This window comes from Poeciliopsis prolifica, unplaced genomic scaffold (assembly GCF_027474105.1).
Source record: "Poeciliopsis prolifica strain line A6 unplaced genomic scaffold, Auburn_PproV2 SCAFFOLD002, whole genome shotgun sequence".
Taxonomy (NCBI): domain Eukaryota; kingdom Metazoa; phylum Chordata; class Actinopteri; order Cyprinodontiformes; family Poeciliidae; genus Poeciliopsis; species Poeciliopsis prolifica.
Window position 1 is genome coordinate 14,825,609 of NW_026562377.1, and position 21,719 is coordinate 14,847,327.

Below are 21,719 nucleotides of genomic sequence, written 5' to 3' on the forward strand. Positions count from 1 at the left end.
ATTGAATGGCAGTTCAGTTTGCTTTGACATGTACAACAGGGTCAAATTTAAAATCTTATTTTTTCTTCATACAAACCCAATTTTAAAGGATTAACTCAAGCTTAGAGTAAACTCATGCAGCAACTTTACTTGAAGTTTCCATAGTTTATCATAAAAAAGACACTAGATGTTTGTCACTGAAATGCAATTTTGATTTAGAAAGAAAAACATGTTGTCTCACACAAAAAAAGGAAACTTAAATAAAATCCATTTACAACGTTTAGCTAAACTAATTGATGCTCCATTTCCACATAAGATGATCTGTGCCTTTAAGACGACATGGTACAATGCCACAATGACAACATGTAATCCTGGGTTTAACAGAAACCAGCAGACAAACCACAACATCCGAGTTGAGTTGCGAAAGTAAACATGGGGGCGAAGCCCTGCGCCGGCTGTCGGCACTGACAGAACTTGAAGTAACTACTTTTGCATCCAGCAGAAAACATGACAGCACAACTTGCTCATGTAGAAACCAGTGAATGCTTTATTTACAGTTTCAAATGTTATTTAGTTAACAAATATATACTATGTACATATTTGCAAAGTAAACAGTATTTATTTTTACAACAATCGCTCAGGATAAAGTAACAGTGGGTCAAACTGAATCGACAGAATATTTACACCCGTCAGCGTCTCGCAAGACATTATAAATATTCACAAAGATTTCCAAAGATAGGGCAGGGGGGTATATGCTAAGTTACTGCAATAAATATGTTGAATCAATGTAATTGTTTTTATTTTTACTGTTATGAAACCAATTTGTTTTCCTAAGGGTTAAAGCGATGCTACACTGTTATGGAGGAAACTGACAGACCAAAACAGATGTTGCAGCTTCATCAGGGGTTTAAAAGCTGCTTGGTTTGTACATCAAAACTACTGAAGTTGACCAAATACTGCATAGACAGAGACGGGAAATTAACTTCATCCCAAACACAATCAATTAAAAGGGACAATTCCAGGGTTTTCCAGAACATCCTGCAGGCGTCAAAATTAAATAACATATGCCTTTAGAGCAGATAAAGACTTTTACAGCATGGCGATTCTTGTATCAAATGGTTTTGGTCTTTTTTATACATTAACTATACACCAAGTGAACAAAAAAAAAAAAAAAAAAAAAAAAAAAAAAAAAACTCAGTTTAAGGTCACTTCCACTCTAAACAGTCCATGAGGATGAGAGAGCTCTGCAGCACACGCCACACACAGCTTGTACAGAGTCTTGTTTGATCAAAGCCAGAGAGTACAAATAAGCCCTTGGATGTGCTCAGAGGCATCAGCGCAGCGACTCGCGCTGTTGGTTGGAGTCACTCATGAGTGGACCGTCGGCTCATTTCTTAAGGTACATCAGTTAAGAGTGAGTCGACAAAAAGACGGCAACTTTTTGACTTCCTCAGACGTCGTTTGGCTCATGCTGAGGTGCGGGGGGATGACACAGATGTGAATAATGTTCTTGATAAGGCAAAAGGTTGAGGACAGGAAACTAGGAAGAGCAGTCGTTTGGAGGTTTCTTTTGCAAAAATGGTAGAATGCAGGCGAGAAACGATACATTCAAAGAAAACAGGTCCAGAGGATGTTGAGAGATCAACACAGAGTACTAAACGCAAGGAGGCACTTGAATGGAAAATGGAGAATTTTCTCTGAGTGAACAAACAGGTTGCTTTCTAAGGCTTGCCCGGAGATGCAGTAATTTTGCAGGAAAACACATGATGCTACAAAATCACACGTTATTTGTGGCAGGAGAGGTTTCTCTATGTTTGGAGAAAACAAATGTTTGGAGAAGGAAGAAGAAAGGTTCACATATTCAGCATTTCAGTACTCCTCCATAATTGATCAATTATCAAGTCAAGCCTGCTGCCAGTCGTCTGTGTCCCACTTGCATATTTTACAGCTTTATTAGCTTGCACAAAAACCTACGACAACAAAGCAAAAAAAGTCCAGAGAGGCATTTTCATTCAAGGTCGAAATCCACACCAAATATTTACATCCAGTATGAAGGTGGGGCACAGTGATTGCACTAAGTAACTGGACTGCAGTCGGTCAGACAGCCTTAGTTAATTAGTAACATTACAGCTTCAAGGATAAAAACAGTTTCTCTGTTCTTCTTCTGGTTCCTCTAACATAATGTATTGCTATATTCACATTCACATTTTCAATTGTGCTTCAACAACAACTTTAGATTCTCTTTATACAATGTTAAAAATATGTCCTCTCTGCATGTTGACAACCTTTTACATTTCAGATTTTGTTTTCTCCACCAATCAAGCATTCCCTTAAAATAAATAATTAAGATGGCAAAAACACTTAATAGATCAGATTTTTTTTTTAATGTGCCAATACAATGCAGTCTGATTGGAGAGAAATGTAAGGGTTTTCACGTCCATGGTGTGTTGCACTTTTTTTTACCATAACTCTAAAACCTTCCAACCATTTTCTGCTGACTTCAGTGCAACTGAGCATGTGCTGGTTTTGCCCAAGTCCAGGCATGAAGTAATTATCGTCCACAGTGGGAACAGTGCAGATCAAAACCTCCCACAATATTCAGACAAATACCATCATATGGACATGAAAAACCAAAGCTTATCATCAAATGACAGACTGCGCTATGCAATTTTATTAATTCAATTATTAATCTAATGCTTTTGTTTTTTAAATATTCCACATAAGTTCAGTTAATACATAGTTCTTCTACGTGGAGAGTACATTTAGATCCACGGTGGAACAATCATTAAGCAGCACTCATGGACTTTGTCATGACACAGTCCACCCCAGTTAGTCTCAACCGGGAGGAATAAAATGACCAGACAATGAGGTGAGAACTGAGACTGGGTGGCTCTGTGGTTTAGGAAGGCAGGGGTTGCTGAAGAGGCTTTCTGTGTGAAACAAATTAAACCAAAAACTACAGTAGAGGAAAATGCAGCAAGTAAAAGCTACAGTCGCAGTCTGCTCAGTTGTAAGAAAACAGTGGAACTGAAGGCATCAGAGTTCCTGCAGGAAGTTGATCAGATGAAGCTTTAAGAGTTAGGTTTGAATTTCACAGTGGCGAGGAGACACCAGGACTGAGCAAGAAGCCATGTTTTAAAATCCAGGCAGTCAGGAGAGAGCTCCTCTTTTGGCTCTCTTATCAGAAATTAGTGTGAAAGTGTTTACAGTGTCCTTCAGCAAAGCCTCAAAGATGCTGTCCGCCAGCTGGATCTTGACATACAGTTCGTCCTCGTCGTAGTTAACCCACTGGGCCTCTTCCTCGTGGAGTTCCTGGACCTGACAGACAAAAACAGGCTCAAATTGAAAGACTAAGAGAGAAAACCAAAACATGATCTTCCTGTTTTGATGTAAAATTTAAATATTGCATCCTGTTGTAGTAACTTAATCATCATGTCTGCTTTCATGATAAACCACAACAACAGGGTGCAAGTTAACAGTCATTTTTCATTTTTAATTGCTGAGCTTCAAAATGCTGTCAATAATTTAAAAAATAGCCACTTTTCCCCTTTAGTGAGCCGAGTGTGAAAAGGTATAAACAAAAGCTTTGGCCTGTCTTGTGAACAAATTGTAAAATGCCAATAAAGCTGTTGATGGAAGCATATTTATTTCACTAATTTGCATAACAAACAACGAAGAAGAACATAATTTGTGGCCAAATTATGTTCCAAATTTAATTTAATCAATAAGGATTAAAGACTCCACTTTTAAATTTAGATATCCAAATTACATTTGTACAAAATAGCAAAATATAAAATGGGTAATCCTTTTTAGAAACACTTTTAAGAAGTTAAATTAACAACACATGAGAGAAGAAACTCATTTCACGCCAGAGCAGAATATAAAAAGGTTTCTTTAATCAAGTGTAATATTTTATGTTTCAAACACCCACAATTTGAAACAACACATAAATGTAAAATATGTAGGTCCTACCAGAATGTGATCGACTCTGTCCCGCTTCTTCCTGCCAAATTTGAGCATCTTCTGCCAGTCAGTCTTTTGATTCTCATCTTGTGTCAGACCGTACAGTTTCAACACTTCTTCTGTGACAAATTCCTGTGCAGCATAATAAAACAAACAAAAAAAAATCATCTTAGGTTATCTCAGGTCTTAAAGTCTTGCTTATTTTATTTCTGAAAATAAGCAAAAATATATCAAAATAAGTGTCACTCAAAATATATGAAAACTGAGACTGGGTGGTGCTGTGGTTTGGTGCTGTGCAAAAGGCTGCATAAACAATACAGTGGTATAGCTCACCTCCCACAGATCACTCATTATTTAAAAAGAAAAAAAAAACATTTACAATAGATCAGAATTAATGCATGATAAAGTGCGTTATTACTTGTAAAAAGTAATATGCTTCCTAAAGTGGTCTAATTAAACAAACTTGTATAGAAAAGTCACGCAGGATATTTGGTATCTGCTGCAGAACTTTACCTGAATTTTGTTGATGTCTCCAGACGTCTTGACCCTGTGAATGGAGGAGGACTTGACTTGGCGGGGTTTGACCCACTGAGGCTGATCAGTATTTGGGTCTTCAGCAAAAATCTCCTTCAGTATCTCCCATGTCAGGTCATACACAGCCTACGGAACAGAAATGACCAGATAAAGACGTTTAAATGTGTCACTAAAACTCCAGTGAACCTTAAAACGACTCAGCTGCTTTTATTTTAATTACCCAAAGACAAAGGCATGAAGTTACTGGATCCCCCAGATCATTTAAAGCAAACTTTAAAACTTTAAAGAGGACCAGAGTTCCTAATTACGCTGAACTCCTGGTTCTTTTTGTTTGATTTTATATGATTCCACACCGATCCACGTGGTTACATTTGCACAGTTAGTTTTTAAAAGTCGTGGTCCATTTCCAAGAGTTTGGCACATAAAGCTTCAACTCTCAAAAGATAATGGAAATGTGTAAAAGGAGTACCAATTTAGAAAAAAATTACATGAAAAAATCTTTTCTGTCATTACTGCAAGCCAATCTTTATTATAATTGGTGAGCAACTTTTTGCATGTTTCCATTGGTGTTGATGATTTATTTTTGATGAAGAGTCTTTGAAGTTGAAAAGGCTCTTTAACGTGACTAACATTCAGCTCTGTTCACAGATTATTGAACAGATCCAAGTCAGGACTCTGGCTCAGCCGATCCAAAATACTATTCTTTACGGACACATCAGTAAACATCTGCTATGAACAGGAATATTTCTGAGCTGTACAAATCAGGAGACGTTTTAAAATAAACTTAGTGTTAGGCTGGCACTTGGTATTAGAATCTTGAGTGACTTGGTTTGGTATTGGAGCCAAGAAATAAATACTGCTCATAAAATCCCTGGGTAAGTCAGGGCTCTCAATGTTTTTAGTTATTAAAACTGCCAAGATATCTTGGACTTATGATACAAACTCACTTAAGAAACAAAAACTCAGACACGTTCTTTAGACGGACCTTTGGTATGGCTGTTTTTGTCAATTTTATCTCTTTGGTTTGTCCCCTCTTAATTTTACCTTTTTGTAGCTGCTGATGGACAGGGCTTCCTGGTCCTGGCTGCTGGACTCTTTACCTAAATACTCCTGGGACGGTATTGGCTTTGGAAGATGTTCAAGGATAAGAGATCCCTCCCTTCCCAGGTCAAAGGTCTGCCAGATCTCCAGTGTGGCAGAATGGATCATTTTCTCCACCTCTGTGGCCGAGTGGGGCACAACCATGGCGGGCTGCTCAGGCAGTTTGGGAGGTAAGGGTAGGGGTAGCTCAGGTCTAGGTGGGGTCTTCACCTGTGATTCCCCACCTAATGATGAAACCATTCCCCCCATGTGTGGCTCTGATGATGAGGTTGACCTCCCGAATTCACCTCCCAGCTCTTCTTTCTGCTTGAGTCTCTGCTGCTGTCTTCGAGAGCTGAGCCCAAAGTCCTCATCGAACCAGTCCTGATCATCACCGACATCCTCCAGCAGCTCACGACTCAGCTCCAGCTCAGCCAGACGCTTAGCAAGCTTCTCTTGACCACTGGGGCCAAACACTGGACTCTCCTGGGGGAAGAAAACACTTTTTTCAGTCTCAAATTAGAGATTATGAAAGATTCTTGTAAGTACAAGTCAACAAGTCAGCACTGGTCCAATCATTTCCATGTATTTGGCACTTTTACACTTTATTCCTATCTGTGCTTTCTGCTTTCAAAGCTAAAACAACTTTCAGTTTTACCAGCGCATCAATAGTCCGTCAACACAAGGCTGGACTTTGACTCTACACATTAAAAAACCTCCAGCTCAAATAAACAACTTCTATTTGCCAGAACTAGAAGTCATATCCCAGCTGGTGTTTTCTCACTGATTTGCCCGAGGTTATTTTCCAAAACTTGAATTGTAACAGGTTATTTAAGATTTACTTCAAGTGTTTTAAAATTCTTCTTAAACAAGAATCAGAAACACTCACTGATCTGTTGCACATTTCAGGAGAAGACAGCTCCTCCTTCTCAGCTGGCAGAAAGAAGGGTAGGTTATCTTTTTGCTCCGCTGACGAGATCCACTTTTTGTCATCATTTTCAACAAACGAACATCCATTTAACTGGTTGGCATTTCTGATCTTTTCTTCTTTAGCCCTCTTTATTTCAGCACATTGCTTAAAGGAATCTTTGATAAACTTGTTGATGAGGTCTTCTGCGAATGTCTCCACCAGATCCCTGTTCTTCTGTTCTCTCTTATCAGTCTTGATTTCATCCGTAGGAATCAAATCTTTCTCGACATCAACATCGTTTCTCTCAATAATGGCGTTCGTCTTCTCATTCTTCTCCTCCATTCTATCTTCGTCTGGGATGAGGAATGTGCGGGATTCATCAGTAAAGTCCAAAATGATGTCCTTCATGGTGCCGTTACAAATCTGATGCTCAGGTTCTTTCTGTGAATTGAGGTGGGTTTTGGTCTTCAGTGGAATCTGATTGTTCTCATCCAAAACCATTTCATCTTTTGATTTAGTTTCCTTGTCAGACGTTCGTTCATTTTGCATTTCTGGATCTTCCCATTTTTGAGAACCATCTTTAACCTTTTTGTGTTTTTTCCCATCTTTATCAGATAAGTCGTCGAAGAAAGAGTCCTCATCTTCTGTGGTATCTGCATAGAGCTCAAACTTGTCTGGGAGGTGGGAGACTTTGTCTGGAGGAGCAAAGATGCCGTGCGATTCCTCACACTCAAAGTAAACAACTCCATCATAAGTGCCATTGTTGCTCCCCTCAGATTTGTCCAACTCCACGCCGGCCCAGAAGCCATTGGCAAAGCTGGTCGGACCTTTAAATCTCAGTGTGCCCGGCTGAACACCTCCGACAAGAACCCGGTCTCCGAGGTGGAAACCTGGCATTTCATCTTCGATGGGAGGAGAAGCAGGTGCATGGCTGGAAAACTCTGTCTTATTGTCTAATTTTATATCTTCTTCCTTCTGCTGGAGTTCCAGTAACATTTCTGAATGGTGGCTTTTTTCACTGATGCCAGAATGCTGATTCATCTCCTCAGGTATTTCGTCTTCATCATCATCTTGATGGTCAAATGGAGGGGTTGCCCTGGATGACTCCTTCGTTGAATGCTTAGTTTCTGTGTGGGGAATGGAGGCTTGGGACTCGTGCTTAGAAAGATGTTCGTCCCTAGGGGAAGAATTAGCTGATTCAAAGTCCTCCTGGTAACCGTCTGCTCCAACAGAAGCCTCAACATCCTGTATGAGTGGATCTTTATTGAGCGAGAAACCCCCTGAGTGTGGGGAGAGAGGGGGGTCAGATGGCGAAGGGCTGCGGCTTGAATGTGGTGAAGCCTCCAGGTTGACAACACCTGAAGAAGGAGCTCCGGGTGTAATATGATTTAACGTCACAGTTTCCTCCACTTCGGGTATATTGTTGCGTTTCCTCAGCTCTTCCTGATCTAAACTGCCAGACAGAGACTGCTCATGTTCCTCCTTAGCAAAAGGCAGAACACGTTCAGATGCAGTTAACTTCTCCTGAGAGTCGAGTCTGAGAAGGTGGTGAGACTGTTCATCCTCAGACCTGGAGTTCACTTCCACCTCCAACTCTTCCTCAATGTCAGATCTGTGATCAGACAAAGCCTTCTCCTCCTCAGGCTCTGGCTTGAAAAAAGATCTTGAGAGAGGCTCTGATAGATGATCACTCTCTGGTCTGCTGTACATGTCGACACTGGGAGAATCTTCGGGCAAATCTCTGGATGTGGTTCTGCTATGGTTCGGCTGAGGAATGGCATCTGCCACAACAGGAAAGAAGCATTAATTGTTGTTCTTTTAAAAAAGAGCAACATTTTTACATCATTTTAAAAAGGATCTTTTCAAAATGATGGTACTTTTTAAATCGATTTTATATGAAAGCAACTACTCACTGTGATCTAATGATGCGTCAATAAGCGTCCGGTCAGAGGTGGAGCTTTTGATCGCCTCAGACCTGAAAAAGAGTTTGCATTAAAATGATTCCCATGTCTTTTTAAATAAGATGTACATAGGGTGCCTTGCAAAGGCATTTAAATTTCATTCTAATGTGAAGCAGGAAATTATACATGGTTCTTTACAAATACAAAGCTGAAAATTCTGATGAAAATTTGCTTTCAGTCTGCCTTCACTCAGACATTCCTGAATAAACTTCTGGTCAGAATCCACCTGATTACATGAAAAGTAACATTGACACCAAGTATAAATATTTATGCAGGATTCTGTATTTTGTTGCATTTTATACAAAACTATACTGAAGGCAGCTCCTACATTTCGTTCCTGTACCTTTGTGAAGAGGGTTTAGCAGACGACTGCTCCAAAATGTAGTTAGAATCATTTATGTGTGACGTCGTCTCTGGAGTCGACTCTGGCTCTTTGTTCAGTTCCGCCTTCGTTTTCTCAATAAAGTTGTTGTAGTTCTTAAAAGAAAAAAGAAAAAAAGGAGCACAAATAAATTATGGGTAATTATTAAAAATTTGCCAAAACAATTAAAAGATTTAGACATTATTTCAAATGCATATATGATTATCCAAGCATATTTACCTCCAGTTTCTTCAACAAAGTTGCCTCCTGTGCCTTCAGGCGCTCCTTGTGCCGCTTCATCTGCTCTTTCTTCAGCTGGTGGGCCATGATCTTACGTTTCCTCAGCTCTTCCCTCAGTGCCTTGATACGACTCTCAATGTCACTCTGGTCTGAAATGTTTTCTATATGAAAATTCAGATGTAAAAAATTGCAGCTCGGAGGCGAACCCAGTATTAGTCCAATGTTTCGTAGAGGATAATCCACTGTACATTTTCTTTACTGAGAGAGAGTAAAGTTCATTTTCATAAACACAATGAACAAAGAGAATTATGCAGCTTAAAGGTTTATGCTTGTGGCCTGATGGTGAATTAAATGAATAAAACATTTGACTGCAAAATTGAGCCAGCAAAACTTCAGTTGTACATTAAGCAAAATGTAGTTTTTGCCTCTCCTTTACTGATGCAGTTAGCATCAGTAAAGTGCTCACATAATGTTCTTCTGGCAGCATCACATCATATTCAACCACATGGTGCCAGGAATAGGCTGCATTATGTCCACTCTGTGCTTTATCTCTCCCATATTTATCTAAAAACAAGTGCAAAAAACACCAAGCCACTAAAATGTGTGCATTTCTGAAGAGTAACTTACCAGACGGCATAGCTGTGGCAGCTCCGAGGACCTGAGGGAAAACCTCACTGTGTGTCCGGGAGGTGGAGCGGGGTTGCATCTTACTGCTGTTGTCTAATGGAGAAGCAGTAGGGCTGCGGCTGCCTTCGATTGAAGAAGACTGCAAAGAACAGACAGGAAGAGGAAGAATGGAAAGAGGGACATTTACTACAGATAAAATATGTGCAACAATTACGGATGTGTGCGTGAACAAAACATTCTCAACATTTTCAAACTTACAAGTGTGGCCACAAAACACTTCTTTTACCTTTACAGCAGGTAACTGTGACGCAGTGGAAAAGTCCTGTGTGTAGGTAGCATGGCTGCTCTGAACTGAGGCCAGAGGTGTTTCAGCGGCTGAAGCTGGCGGTGCTGAGGATGGACTGAGTGGGTGCTGAGAAGCCGGCGCCTCTGTGTGAACACTGGACTCGGTCGTAATTGAGGAGCAATTGTCCTCACTTACAAGCTCTGAAAAGTAAACAAATTAAAATTTTAAAGATAATTAAATGAATTCTAGAAAAAAAATGTATGGGATCTAAATTCATACCTGAAACTGTTAAGCAACATTTATTCATTGTTTCAGAATAAAAGATAAGCTTGATTCTTATCATTGATGAGAATCATAATTATTGTTTGTCAAAACAATTAAACGATTATTCTGGTTATTATCATTATTACCATAATAATTATTACCATAAACCATAATAATTATTACCATAATATTATTGTGGTAATAATGATTATTATTACAACAACAATAATAATATATTACCATAATAATTACCCCTATTATGGTAATTAATAGGGGAAATAAACTAACAGATTTAGGATGGAAAAGTTGTAAAAAATTAATTACAAAGTTCAATCTGGTTGAATTTAAGAAAATTATCCTGAGCTCCTCCAATAAGAACCAGGAAATAAACTGATTTGAAATCACAGCCTCACCCTTCTCACTGTCGGATCTGGCCTCTAAGCTTTGGTGGTGAGAGGCCTGCGGTCCAGTTTCACTGATCTCTTGTCCAATGCTCTCAGGTGTTTTATGGTCCTTGTCGCAAGGTCTTCTCTGGTTCCAGGCGGCCAAGGCCTCTTTCTCCATCCTTCGTACCTCCGCCTCCTCCTTGTCCAGTTGCTGTTTCCACTGGAGCAGCTCCTCTGCATGGTGTCGCCTTTGCATCAGCTGCTGCTCGCGCTTGGTCAGAAACCTGCAGAGGCACATGGTTGAAACAAAAAGCAAAAGAACCAAAGGATGAAGAGAAAGTGGATAAATAAATTTAGAAAGAGGATGGAAACGTCAGGAGAAAAGATAAAATGAAGATGGGAGTAGAGTGAAAGAAGAAAGTGGAAAATGAATTAAAAATAGCAGCATAAAATGAGAGAAAAAGGAGAAATAAGACAAAGAGAGTAAATGTTAAACAGGACCTCTAAAGAATCAAAAACACCCAAATCACCAAGACGTCCAAGTTATCACTGCAAACTCACCTCAAACCTTTGTGCAAAACACACAGGGAAAAAAACCACACACATTCAATACATGCCTGAAATATTTCTCCAAATAAAAGTAATATACCCAGAAAATAAAAAAAAGTGATTAAATGTTGCTCAGTTTGAAAGAGGAGTAGAAAATAAGGGTGTAGATTTCAAATTCATGCATCAGGCTCAAAGTTAGGGGTTGGTTGCTGTTCTCTCACACACATCAGATATATTTAGCAATTATTGAAAGTATATGGAACTCACTGACGGCTTTGTCCTTTTGAAAGACGCCTCCGTTCTAATATTTTATTATCTGTTCTGAAAATGTGTCCTTTTCTTCTACATGCAAAACATTGTAACTGTAGATAAAACAGAAGTATAGATGTGTTTGCAGTGTTACCTACCACAGCTGTGGGTGCTATTACAATGCAGTATTATTTAGCAGTGATCTAATTAGGAAGCTTTTCTCTTGACCTAATGCATACTGATGACAACTCAGACACTAAACTCCATTACAGCCAGGCACCATCTGTACTTATTATCCATTCAATGCAACAGTTGGATAGTAAAGGAGCAGGATAAGATTTACAGAGCTCATTACAGAGATGGTGGACACCATCTTGGATCTGTTTTCTACAAGATCTTTCACCGGTGAGCCAAAGTGTTTCATTGCAAAATGTGTCTGTCATCGATAACTGGGCTGCAGTCGAACAACTCATTGATGTGTAGCAATTAGAAAGGGCCTCAGATTTTTTTAAAAACATAATTCATATAAGGACAGGAGAAAAGGGAAAAATATTTAAATTGAAGAAAAGAAATAAGTGAAGTTCCCATCCAACAAGGAAGACTCATATTAAATAAATATAACCACAGATAAAGCAGCAAGTAATTTGTACTTTCATGAATATCAGACATACAAAATAAAACTTAAGGATTCCCTTCTCAGTAAATGCTGAAATACTCAAAATAACCATAAATTTTTTTACTCAAAGTTGAAACTGTTAAATGATTAGCTTATTTTATTCTAGCTGCTTCTCATGGGCGCCTTTGTAGTTTTCATTTCAACTCTTTTCCCAAAGACCCTCCTAAGACCCCACATAAAAGAAAAACACACACACACACTCACACACATTCAGTCAGGCATTAACCACCAGCCCACCCTACACAAAGTCCCAGTGGATCACTCAAGCATGTTCCCTGGAATGGGGGTGGGAGAGGGAGTGGAGCCAAGCAGAGGTAGGTAGAGAAAGAGAGCACTGTACAGTACCTGACCAACTGGTTGTAGATAAAGAGCTGGAATTTAGGGTGGAGGTTGGGAAGACAGACACTGAGGGAGGCCCAGTGGTGGGCCGTGAACACAGAGAAGAAGTAGTGGACAGGGGGACAGTGTCTACAACACACAAGCACGCAACAGACAAAGTCAAAAGAGCCATGTAAAGGTACAGAAACACAAACACACGCACGCACACAAATATTGTGAAGAGATAAAAAGGGAAAGAACATGGAGAGAAAGGGAGAGAGTAATATGAGTAAATTTGGTTCTATTGCACAGAAAGTGTAGAGGAAATGGTTATGTGTCATTACAGCTAGGTGTAAAGAGATTGATTAACATTCCTTTGGTAAACAAAAATATTCAGCTAGCATCAGCTTCAGATCAGGGAATGGCAGTCACTATTGTTTATTATTATTGGGAATTTTTTTTATTGTGGTAGGAATTGTGAGTTAGTGTTATAATGAGCTGATAAAACTTTTAACTGACGTGTATAAACACCAAAAAACTACCAGTATGGAATTGTTACTTTTCTTCTCCACTGTTGACTCCATGACATCATTGATAAGTATACATATATTTGAAAATAGAATTAAATGCAGGTATTTTGTGATAGATGTTAGAAACTGTTTTGCTTTAGCACAAAAGGGCAACAAGGTCTTTAGCCCTTGTAGCTGAAGTCTAAATGTAAAAGCTTTAAAAAATGCAATAGTTCAGACTGGAAGGTCTAAAACAAGACTAAACCCTATAGAAGGGGTGTAAAACCTTTAGATGTGTCCTTGATCCAACACGGTTCAATTACAAACCATAACTTCCTCATAAGCAAGCATTTATGTTCGTTAGTGACTTAAACACTAAGTGATTAAGTCACATACCTTCAATTCGTCACACTTTGAATTCAGATGTGTTGAAGTTATATGTAAAAGTTTGATCTTGTGCCCAAAAGAAACTATGGGATCCAGTTTGATCTTTATCTGCTTTTACTATAAATAAATGTTAATATTAATTGCTCATGTTTTAACACATATTCATTGTCTCACAGCTTTGTTATATGAAAAGCTGTAAAAGCTGAAGATAACTGCAGCAGTATAAGTGCAAAAATAGAGCAAATCAGCACATTGACAGTAAAGCACAAATGAAATATTAAATTTGTGATAAGATGGAAAAAAATAAAAATAAAAACAAAAAAAATTGGTAGTGCACTATTCCATAATATATTAATGAAATCTTGATCAATGGTACCAATAAATGTATAGAACTGAAAACAAAATCTTTACTTTTCATCCATGTGAGATCGCATTTTCTTAAGCTTCTGCATGATGCTGCTGGTCTCACTTCCAGAAATGGAGAGCGAAGGAGAGGGGGTGCGGGCTTCACTAGGAAGTCTTTGTGAGGAGACCTCCGACCCTGAAGGCTCCGATACCGGCGTCTCCTACAGATGTTACAAGAGACACACAAAGGGAGTTCCTTTATTGCTTTAGGCTCTACTTCTGTATAGCAAACAATCCATTTTTCCTTCCCTCTGCTGAGGGTAAGTGAGTACTTACAGGGGGAACGTCTCCCTCTGCACACTTGAGACGCTCCTTCAGTCTAAGTGTTGAGTTTCTCATCCGTTCAATCTCTTCCTGCTGTTTCAGCAACAACTGCCTTTCTTTTCTAGCTGCTCTGTTGGCTTCCTGGAGTCTCCTGATCTCAGCCTGTGAAAACATCATGGTGCATAATAAGCTAAAACACTGACCCCTTATAAGAGAAAGACAGAAGTAATAGCCAAAGCATATTTTTTATCCCAACATACCTGCTCCTGTTGGAGTTTCAGCAGAAGTCCCCTCTGCTTCTTCCTGATAGGTGGCATTTTGTCATCCTCTCCTTTGTCTCTCAGCTTTTTCTTTTGGTGCTCAAGCCAGGCTACTTCTGCCCTCGTCTTTTCCTTAAGAGCTTTCTGCCGTAGATGGAGCAGGGAGCTCTGGTGCTGCAGTCTTACCTCTTCATCCCTCATGTACTGACGCACCATTTCCATTGTGAACTGAGAAAAGCTGTCCTGCCCACCAGAAAAGGCTATGTGTGCATCGTGAGACTACAGGAGGGCCAAGAGTAGGAAGAAATGTTACTGTTTGTGGCTAAAAAAAAAAAATTAACACATGTTCAAAAACACCATTTAGGTTGTAAAAAAAACAGGATGGTAATTATATGCAATTATTTTCATTGATAACAGAAGAACAAGAGTTTATATGGATGTCTGCAGCATCTTCTCACCTTGAAGGAACTGCATGATCCTGTCTCTGGGACCAGCGGTTCATTGAGGCAGACTCCACCCCCCTCCTTCTGATGGTGCGACTTCTTCTCCATAGTTCCCCGACGATGAGCTTCGGACGGCAGCAGAGAACGAAAAGAGCGCTCCTCTATCTCGTCCTCCGTCATGGACTCATCAAACTTTAGAGAGTACTCAGTGGCAACAGATGTAGTGTCTCCTGACGGACCAGACAAGATTTTGTAGATTGTACTTTTACTGATCAATGTCAGAACAATTAAGGGCAACAGTGCATTTCCATTGGGGATTTTATGCTGGTGGTAGAGATCCATTAGCTTCTGATTACTAAGTGGAGCTACAGACTGTGCCTGCTGTTTAGTACCTTTCTCGTCCCCTGCAGAGACGATGCTTTCGCTGCAGAGTGAGTCATTTGCTGCTGTTATAACATCCTCCTCAATAGAGCTGCTGGCTGCTTCTCTCTTCATCCTCTCCTCAACTCTCTCATTCTTCTGTTTTCTCTCAGCAGACTGTGTGTTTGGCCTTTCTGTGTGGTCAGATGGAGCATGTGATGGACTGATTTGGATGCTTCCATATGGAGACCCACTGAGGATGGAGAAGTAAGCAGGCTTAGTGTCTTTTGTTGCTTTTTGATGGAGAGCTACAGAAGGAAGGTAATTGGTACCTGATGTTTGGTCTTCTGAAAGATGGAGAGTCAGACTGACTGAGGCCATTTTGTGAAGCAGAGGGCTGTCCAGGCCAGGTCCTGCAGTCTGAAACCTCACTTTTAAATCTAAAATAATATCCAGAAAGGAAACTTTGTTAGACCAAAAACTATTTACTGCATCAAAGTTAAGTTTGGAAGAATTTAGCATAAATTGTACAACTTGTTGATCAATTCTTAGAATTATTTACTAAATTTAGACTTTAGTTTAGCCTAGATGTAAGTATAGATGCAGCATGACTTTAAAAGTGCAGTATTTTGTACGGGTGTATCGACTTATAGCCCAGATGACTTATTGGTGCCAATCCCTTAAATTTGGGAGATCGGCGATGAACCGATACTTATACATGTAGCTGATCTTATCTACCTCAGCAAAGGTCTAAAAATCAACCACTGCCTCTTTTGTCAGTTGAGGATTGTGCATGAACTACAAAGAATGTTATATTTACCTGCCAGAGTCTGCTTTGTCTTGTTGCTTTGTGTAGGAACTATTTAGTTCTTCCTGCTGGACCAACATAGCAGAATCAGTGGCAACAGGCGGGATTATCAAATGCCCCACAATCTGGGATCGTGCCAGGTCTGTCATCTGACAAGCCAGAAACAAAACGAGAAACCAGTCATTAAGTAGACATTCAACTGTTTACAAAGTATTCTTCTGTCTCTCCTCTAACTTTTTTCTCTGAATCTGAACAATCAGCTTTTGGTGAAAAACTGGAACATAAGATGTTTTCGGGCAAAGAGGAAGGAAGTTACTGCTAACCTCCTTAATGTGTCGGGCAGCATCTGCTGTGTATCGTGTAGCTTCAGCCTGTTGGCTCATCATCTTAGAAGTTGACTCTTGGAGACCTTCCAAAGTTTGCTTTTGTGATGTTGCCAAGTTTTCCTGCAGCTCTAAATGAGCCTAGACAAAAATCACACATGAACATTGCACACACATCAATATAAACGTCTACATTTTGGAATTGAAAACATGAAAAACGAGAGTGAATCTTCAAAGAAAATATGTATAATGGAAAAACAGAGTATTACTCTGGCAACCCTCTGTCTGTTTTCTTCTAGTTGGAGTTGTGTCTCGAGAGCTTCTCTTTCAGTCTTGATCTTCAGCTCGTAGAGCTCCTGCTCATGGCGGTGCTGCTTGGCCTAAAGGTTAAAGTTCATGTGACGGGTACAAGAACAGTAATATTAAAACAAAATGTCTTCAAGGGACAGCAGCTTTCTTGTAGCTTTTGTAAGACTTTCATTATTTTACTAAATAAAATAGCAAAATCAAGAGCCAAAAAATCCATTGTATCAAAAACGCCACTGTATTATTGATGTGTGCAAAAAATGCTTTGTTGGAATTGTTTTCAGCTATTACACTTAAATCTACATACTAAAATGCTCTGAATACATTTGAGCTAAGTTCAGGCAACAGTCTACAAAGGGTCACAATTTTTATTGATGAAACTATTGTAACAACAATTATCTATATATTAATAGGTAATTACACAACAGAGATTTAACTCCTTATCTTCTCCAACTTGCAAATGTTCTTCATTACCTTGAGCATTTGGGTCAATGACGCACTCTCCTGTTGTGCCATGGACACACCCATCAGCTTCTCCACATCTCCCAGCTGCTTGATTGACTCTTCAATGGACTCCAAATACTGCAGTTCTGCTGCCATGCGCTGCTGCAAGACAGCAGGTGAATATTGCAGCTCACCTAGAAGAAAGACAAAGAGACACAAGGTGAGAAATATCTGGTATTGTTATTGTTCATTTGGTTGAAAATAAAAATCAATAACACATTTATGTGCTTTCCATGTACCTGTGGACCATGACTCTGCTCTGCTGGATGTTTTTGGGTTATGAGAGCTTCTTCTCACATGCTCACTGAGAGAGTCTGCCGTTAGAGGAGAACTGAGGTCTGGAGAGCAGGACGAGGAAACCAGTTTGGATCTGTGAAAATAGCACATCAAAAATCAAAAACAGCTCACCTGAGGAAACCGTATAAGTAACTTACAGGTGTTTGATGGTAATTCTTCAACATGAGGGGAATTAATTTTACAATTTTAATCCGCAGAGATCTTCTAAGAAATAATATAGGGAAAAAAACCAAACAGTTATACATTAAAAAAATGTTTTCTGTGGTTACACAGCACATTCAATCAATCTTTTTAAAATTTTAGATTAGGATTAAATTTAAAACACTGCTGCATACTTTCTAAATTTGACGGCCAGTCTTTGCAGAAATGATCTGGTTGGCTAAGGCAGCTTTGAGGTGAACAGAATGACAGAAATGCCATGAACACATAATGGCACACAGCAGAGAAAAACGAAACAAGAAAATGTAGCAACATTCCAATGAAAGACTATAACTACAGAAGGATAATTTAATGTTCAAATTGTGATAAAAAATAATTAAGTTGAACAGATGTTTATTGCTGACTATGAATCAATTCTCAGTCTTTTCATTACTTTTGCTCTTGTTCCTTTAGCATTTCATAAATGATTTTATTATTCTGCTTTCTAATTACTAGTAGAAAATGCATCTTTCATGTGTTTTCTAGCCTGGCCATTGCCTTCCTGTCTTATTCTGCTCTATTCAAATTATGCTTCACAGCTCAGTGTAGACTTTCTCTGATTCACTTATTTTCCTCCAGTATATCTTTTTATTTTATAACGTAACATTGATTTTCCACGTGGTTTTAGAATTTTAGTCAAATGAGCCCAAGCCTCCCAGAAAAATAGTTTTTCAATGGCCGAGGCGCCAAACCCCCTGGATAAAGCAAAGCACAGAACAAGGGGCTGGCTTTTTCCAGTCTAGTGTTCTTTAAATTTAGATGCGATTTACCATCAGCAAATGAAGCCATTTGTAAAAGCAAACACGAAATGTTATATGTGTGACCATACAACTTATCTGTAAAACCTTTGAATCAGAGGCAAATTTAACAGCTGGTTGCTATAATGTTAGAATCTTGCCAGAATTTAAAGCCTTCACAGCATAGGAAATACAGACAAACCCCAGAATTCAAAGAATCTGCCACTTGGGTTTCATGGTACCAGTATGGGTTCATGAAGAGAGATTAAGGGGGAAAAAAACTCCTTCCCTTTGGCATACCGCCCAACCTGCAAAACAAAGTGGCCATGGTTTGCTACAGTTGTGTTGAACTGCTGCTTGCTCGTGTTGCTTGGCACTAGCTGCTAAACAAACAGGGTGACAGCAGAACACTCACACATCCCTGTTTAAGTGCATTTTAGTAATTAGCCGTGTCTTTGTAAATTTCACTTTGGTGGCAAATGATCTTTACCAAGAAGAGATTGTGGAGAGCCTGGAATAACTTCAAAATCTATTTAACCTGAGTGCACAGGGAAGCCTACTTTAGCTTAGGAAAGTAGAAAAGGAAGTTAGACTTTTATTTACAACATCTTGATTTACAGATCAAGTTCAAATCTCTAGCAACAACCTAGGTTGTTGCCAGGTTTCCTGGCTGACCAGCTATAACACGTTGAAGTAAACAGTCAAATATTTGTTGTGCTTTTGGCTGTTCCCAAACGCTAAAAATAATTCAGGAAAGTCCAAATATAAGGGAAATTATAACACCAGTGTTTTCGTCTGTGAACCATCAAAAATAGTTTATAGCTGCAGATCTGAATGCAGTTCTTCGATTCTGTCCCTGAACCCTTTTTCTATGTCACTCACACACACACACACACACACACACACACACACACACACACACACACACCACACACACACACACACACACACACACACACACACACACACACACACACACACACACACACACACAAATACAAGCATAAGTTCAAGAACAAACACACATAGCTGCATTAAATCGGACTCTACCCTCTTTAGCACAAGGGATCAATACACAACCTAGGTTATTAGATTACACTGTCGCAACAGATCTGGTAGAGTTCATAATTTTTTAGACTTTGTTCACATAAAATAAACATTTTACTTGTACATAAAATTAAAATTACAACTTATTCATGTAATCAATTAATTTTATAGTGTAGCAGCATGTCACTTCACAGAGCAGCAAAGAATTTTGAACACTGTAATGAGGTATTTTAATAAAAGTAGATTTAAGAGGCTTGACATGACACTTGCATACTTTACCATCTGGACTACATCAAAGATAAAAAGAAAGATCAAGTCATTTTAAACAAGCCATCTTATATACATACACATGGCAATAAGTGGAACTCTATGAGGAAACTTTATGCATTTAAACTTAAGAATAAAGCAAGAAAAACATTTCAAAATAAATGTTTTCTATAAACTCAAACTGAAGTTTAGGTTTGTGTCTCTTGAGCAACGTTATCCACTATTTAGTTATTCCAAACTTTTGAATTTGACTTGTTTAAACATGAAACTAAATTTGAGTGATTTCAGGAATGCCGGCTAATTAGATGACTCCTGCTTTTCAGACACTGCTGCTACAAGAAGCACTGAGGTCTTATTATACTCTATACTAGCACAGAGTTTTGGTAGTAGCTCATGTTTCAGGTTTTCGGTGAATTCAAACTGGTTTTCCCAGCATGTTTTCTCAAATGAAATACCAGAGATTCCACTGTTTCCTAAAATGTCTCTTTAAGAACTTCGAACGGCTCTGACTAATAAAAATACATACATTTGGTCCAATACTTTTAAAAATTGTTAACAGCCTAGAAGGCTAAATACAATAAAAGCAAACTCATGTTAACACTCAATTTTCATGAATGGCCCACTCCCACTCAAAATAAAACACTGATGAGTCGTACAATGTCTTTCACAGCCATCCATTGTGAATGTGATTATGTGATTTAGCAAGAGGAAGCTGTGTGTTTATAGGTCTGGAGGAAGGAAGTAAATCTACAACAACACAAGATGGATGAGTTTTCAAGAACAAAAGGTCTTTTTGAAGAAGTTTAAGTCTTAAGTTGTACAATAACAAATTAAACAAACTGATTTCTCAATTGGGCTTTACCTTTGAGGAGAATAGGCTGAAGGTTCTCCTAAAGTGTCAGAATCTGCACTTTTGGCCTGAGCTTGACTCAAACTTCTGTCTGAAGCTCTCTTTTTGTGGTCAGAGGAGAAATTTTCTGAAAGCGGCGAACTCCTCTGTTCTTCTACAAGAGTTGCGTCACTCTGGTCTGAAATAGTTGCTGTAGATACATAAAACAATTATTTTTTATACCACAGAAACTCTGCGAACAAACATTTAAAAATGGGCACAGTGATTAAACACAGCAAAATTTAATTGTTTTGCTTTGTTATTAATGCTAAGATGAAATTCTATTTCACTTTCTTTAAGGTTGCCTCAATCCACACCACTTGATGTTTCAACCCAACTTTTCAAACCTTTTTTGTGAACCCTCATTATGGATGACTTTGTACCAAACTTTACAACTAAAACATAAAACTAAGCTTAAAAAATTCAGCTCAATTTAATTTGTTGTTAAAAAATATGATTAATGCTATCTGCTATTTACATATTAATCGATTTCCAATTTGGTCAAAACAGAAAGAAGCCAAAAACCAATTATACCTCTTTTACTGGTGGAGTGCCTGGAGAGCGGTGAGGAGCCAGGTGTTGAACCAGGGGAAATGCGCTGTGAGCGACTGGATAAATAAAAAGATTAATGTTAGCAATAAATCATTTCTGTTCTAATATAACTTCAACTTTCGATCAGCTTTTTTAAGTGATCATGCTAACACAGCACAGGTAAAACAAAGTAATGTGTGCCACAACGATAAGAATAGATATCTACATAAATGATGAAATTAAATTATATTTTTAATAAAATGTGTATTATTAATGAATATAATTTATGTCATTACCCAAACTCAAACCTGTATGTGGCCACAAGGACACATCATTTGCAACATAATAAGCAACTCACTATAACAACCAGCCAACACTTTCTTATGTGCAAACACCAAAATACAGAAACAATACATCTGACAATGCTTTTTAATGTTTCAGCTAAAACTCAAGGAAATATTTAGATGTACAAAGTTTTCATTTTTCCAGCTATGTGACATGAATGCCACCCAGTGGTCATACTAAAGACGCCTCAGTTTTTTTGTTACCTGGGTGACTTGGGGCCTCTCTTTAGATGGCTGCTGGTTTTGCTGCTATGTGATGAAACAAAGTCATCCTCATAGACCGCTGCTTCATCTTGGCTTTTTTCAGAGTGTGAAGAATGAGGAAGTGGAGAATTATTCCCTGAAGCTCTCTCACTCACTAAAATAGAAAGTGGAGAAAAGAAGACATTGTGTTACTTCCAACTGTGTGTGTCTCATAAATAAACTGGATTTTACAGTAGAATCATCCTACAACAGA

At 38.7% G+C, this 21,719-nt stretch overlaps 1 protein-coding gene across 2 annotated transcripts in view; it reads right to left on the reverse strand.

The window, feature by feature from the left end:
• Nucleotides 1–503: 503 nt before the first annotated feature.
• Nucleotides 504–21,719, reverse strand: part of cep350 (centrosomal protein 350) — a 34,141-nt gene continuing 12,925 nt past the window's right edge. The window contains exons 13-38 of one of the 2 annotated variants that reach the window (XM_055048133.1): nucleotides 21,467–21,620; nucleotides 20,922–20,995; nucleotides 20,361–20,538; nucleotides 17,192–17,322; nucleotides 16,923–17,086; nucleotides 16,412–16,522; nucleotides 16,143–16,283; nucleotides 15,832–15,968; nucleotides 15,344–15,451; nucleotides 15,044–15,264; nucleotides 14,667–14,881; nucleotides 14,209–14,487; nucleotides 13,961–14,110; nucleotides 13,691–13,845; nucleotides 12,411–12,533; nucleotides 10,619–10,875; nucleotides 9,942–10,141; nucleotides 9,656–9,794; nucleotides 9,029–9,189; nucleotides 8,771–8,904; nucleotides 8,380–8,441; nucleotides 6,446–8,247; nucleotides 5,521–6,042; nucleotides 4,456–4,602; nucleotides 3,952–4,074; nucleotides 504–3,297 (exon numbers count right to left, since the gene is read on the reverse strand). In XM_055048133.1, the coding sequence (XP_054904108.1) occupies nucleotides 3,130–3,297; nucleotides 3,952–4,074; nucleotides 4,456–4,602; nucleotides 5,521–6,042; nucleotides 6,446–8,247; nucleotides 8,380–8,441; nucleotides 8,771–8,904; nucleotides 9,029–9,189; nucleotides 9,656–9,794; nucleotides 9,942–10,141; nucleotides 10,619–10,875; nucleotides 12,411–12,533; nucleotides 13,691–13,845; nucleotides 13,961–14,110; nucleotides 14,209–14,487; nucleotides 14,667–14,881; nucleotides 15,044–15,264; nucleotides 15,344–15,451; nucleotides 15,832–15,968; nucleotides 16,143–16,283; nucleotides 16,412–16,522; nucleotides 16,923–17,086; nucleotides 17,192–17,322; nucleotides 20,361–20,538; nucleotides 20,922–20,995; nucleotides 21,467–21,620 (6,056 nt within the window). In that variant the 3' untranslated portion in view covers nucleotides 504–3,129. The remainder of the gene's footprint in view (nucleotides 3,298–3,951; nucleotides 4,075–4,455; nucleotides 4,603–5,520; nucleotides 6,043–6,445; nucleotides 8,248–8,379; nucleotides 8,442–8,770; nucleotides 8,905–9,028; nucleotides 9,190–9,655; nucleotides 9,795–9,941; nucleotides 10,142–10,618; nucleotides 10,876–12,410; nucleotides 12,534–13,690; nucleotides 13,846–13,960; nucleotides 14,111–14,208; nucleotides 14,488–14,666; nucleotides 14,882–15,043; nucleotides 15,265–15,343; nucleotides 15,452–15,831; nucleotides 15,969–16,142; nucleotides 16,284–16,411; nucleotides 16,523–16,922; nucleotides 17,087–17,191; nucleotides 17,323–20,360; nucleotides 20,539–20,921; nucleotides 20,996–21,466; nucleotides 21,621–21,719) is intronic. The other variant, XM_055048142.1, reaches the window with a different exon arrangement.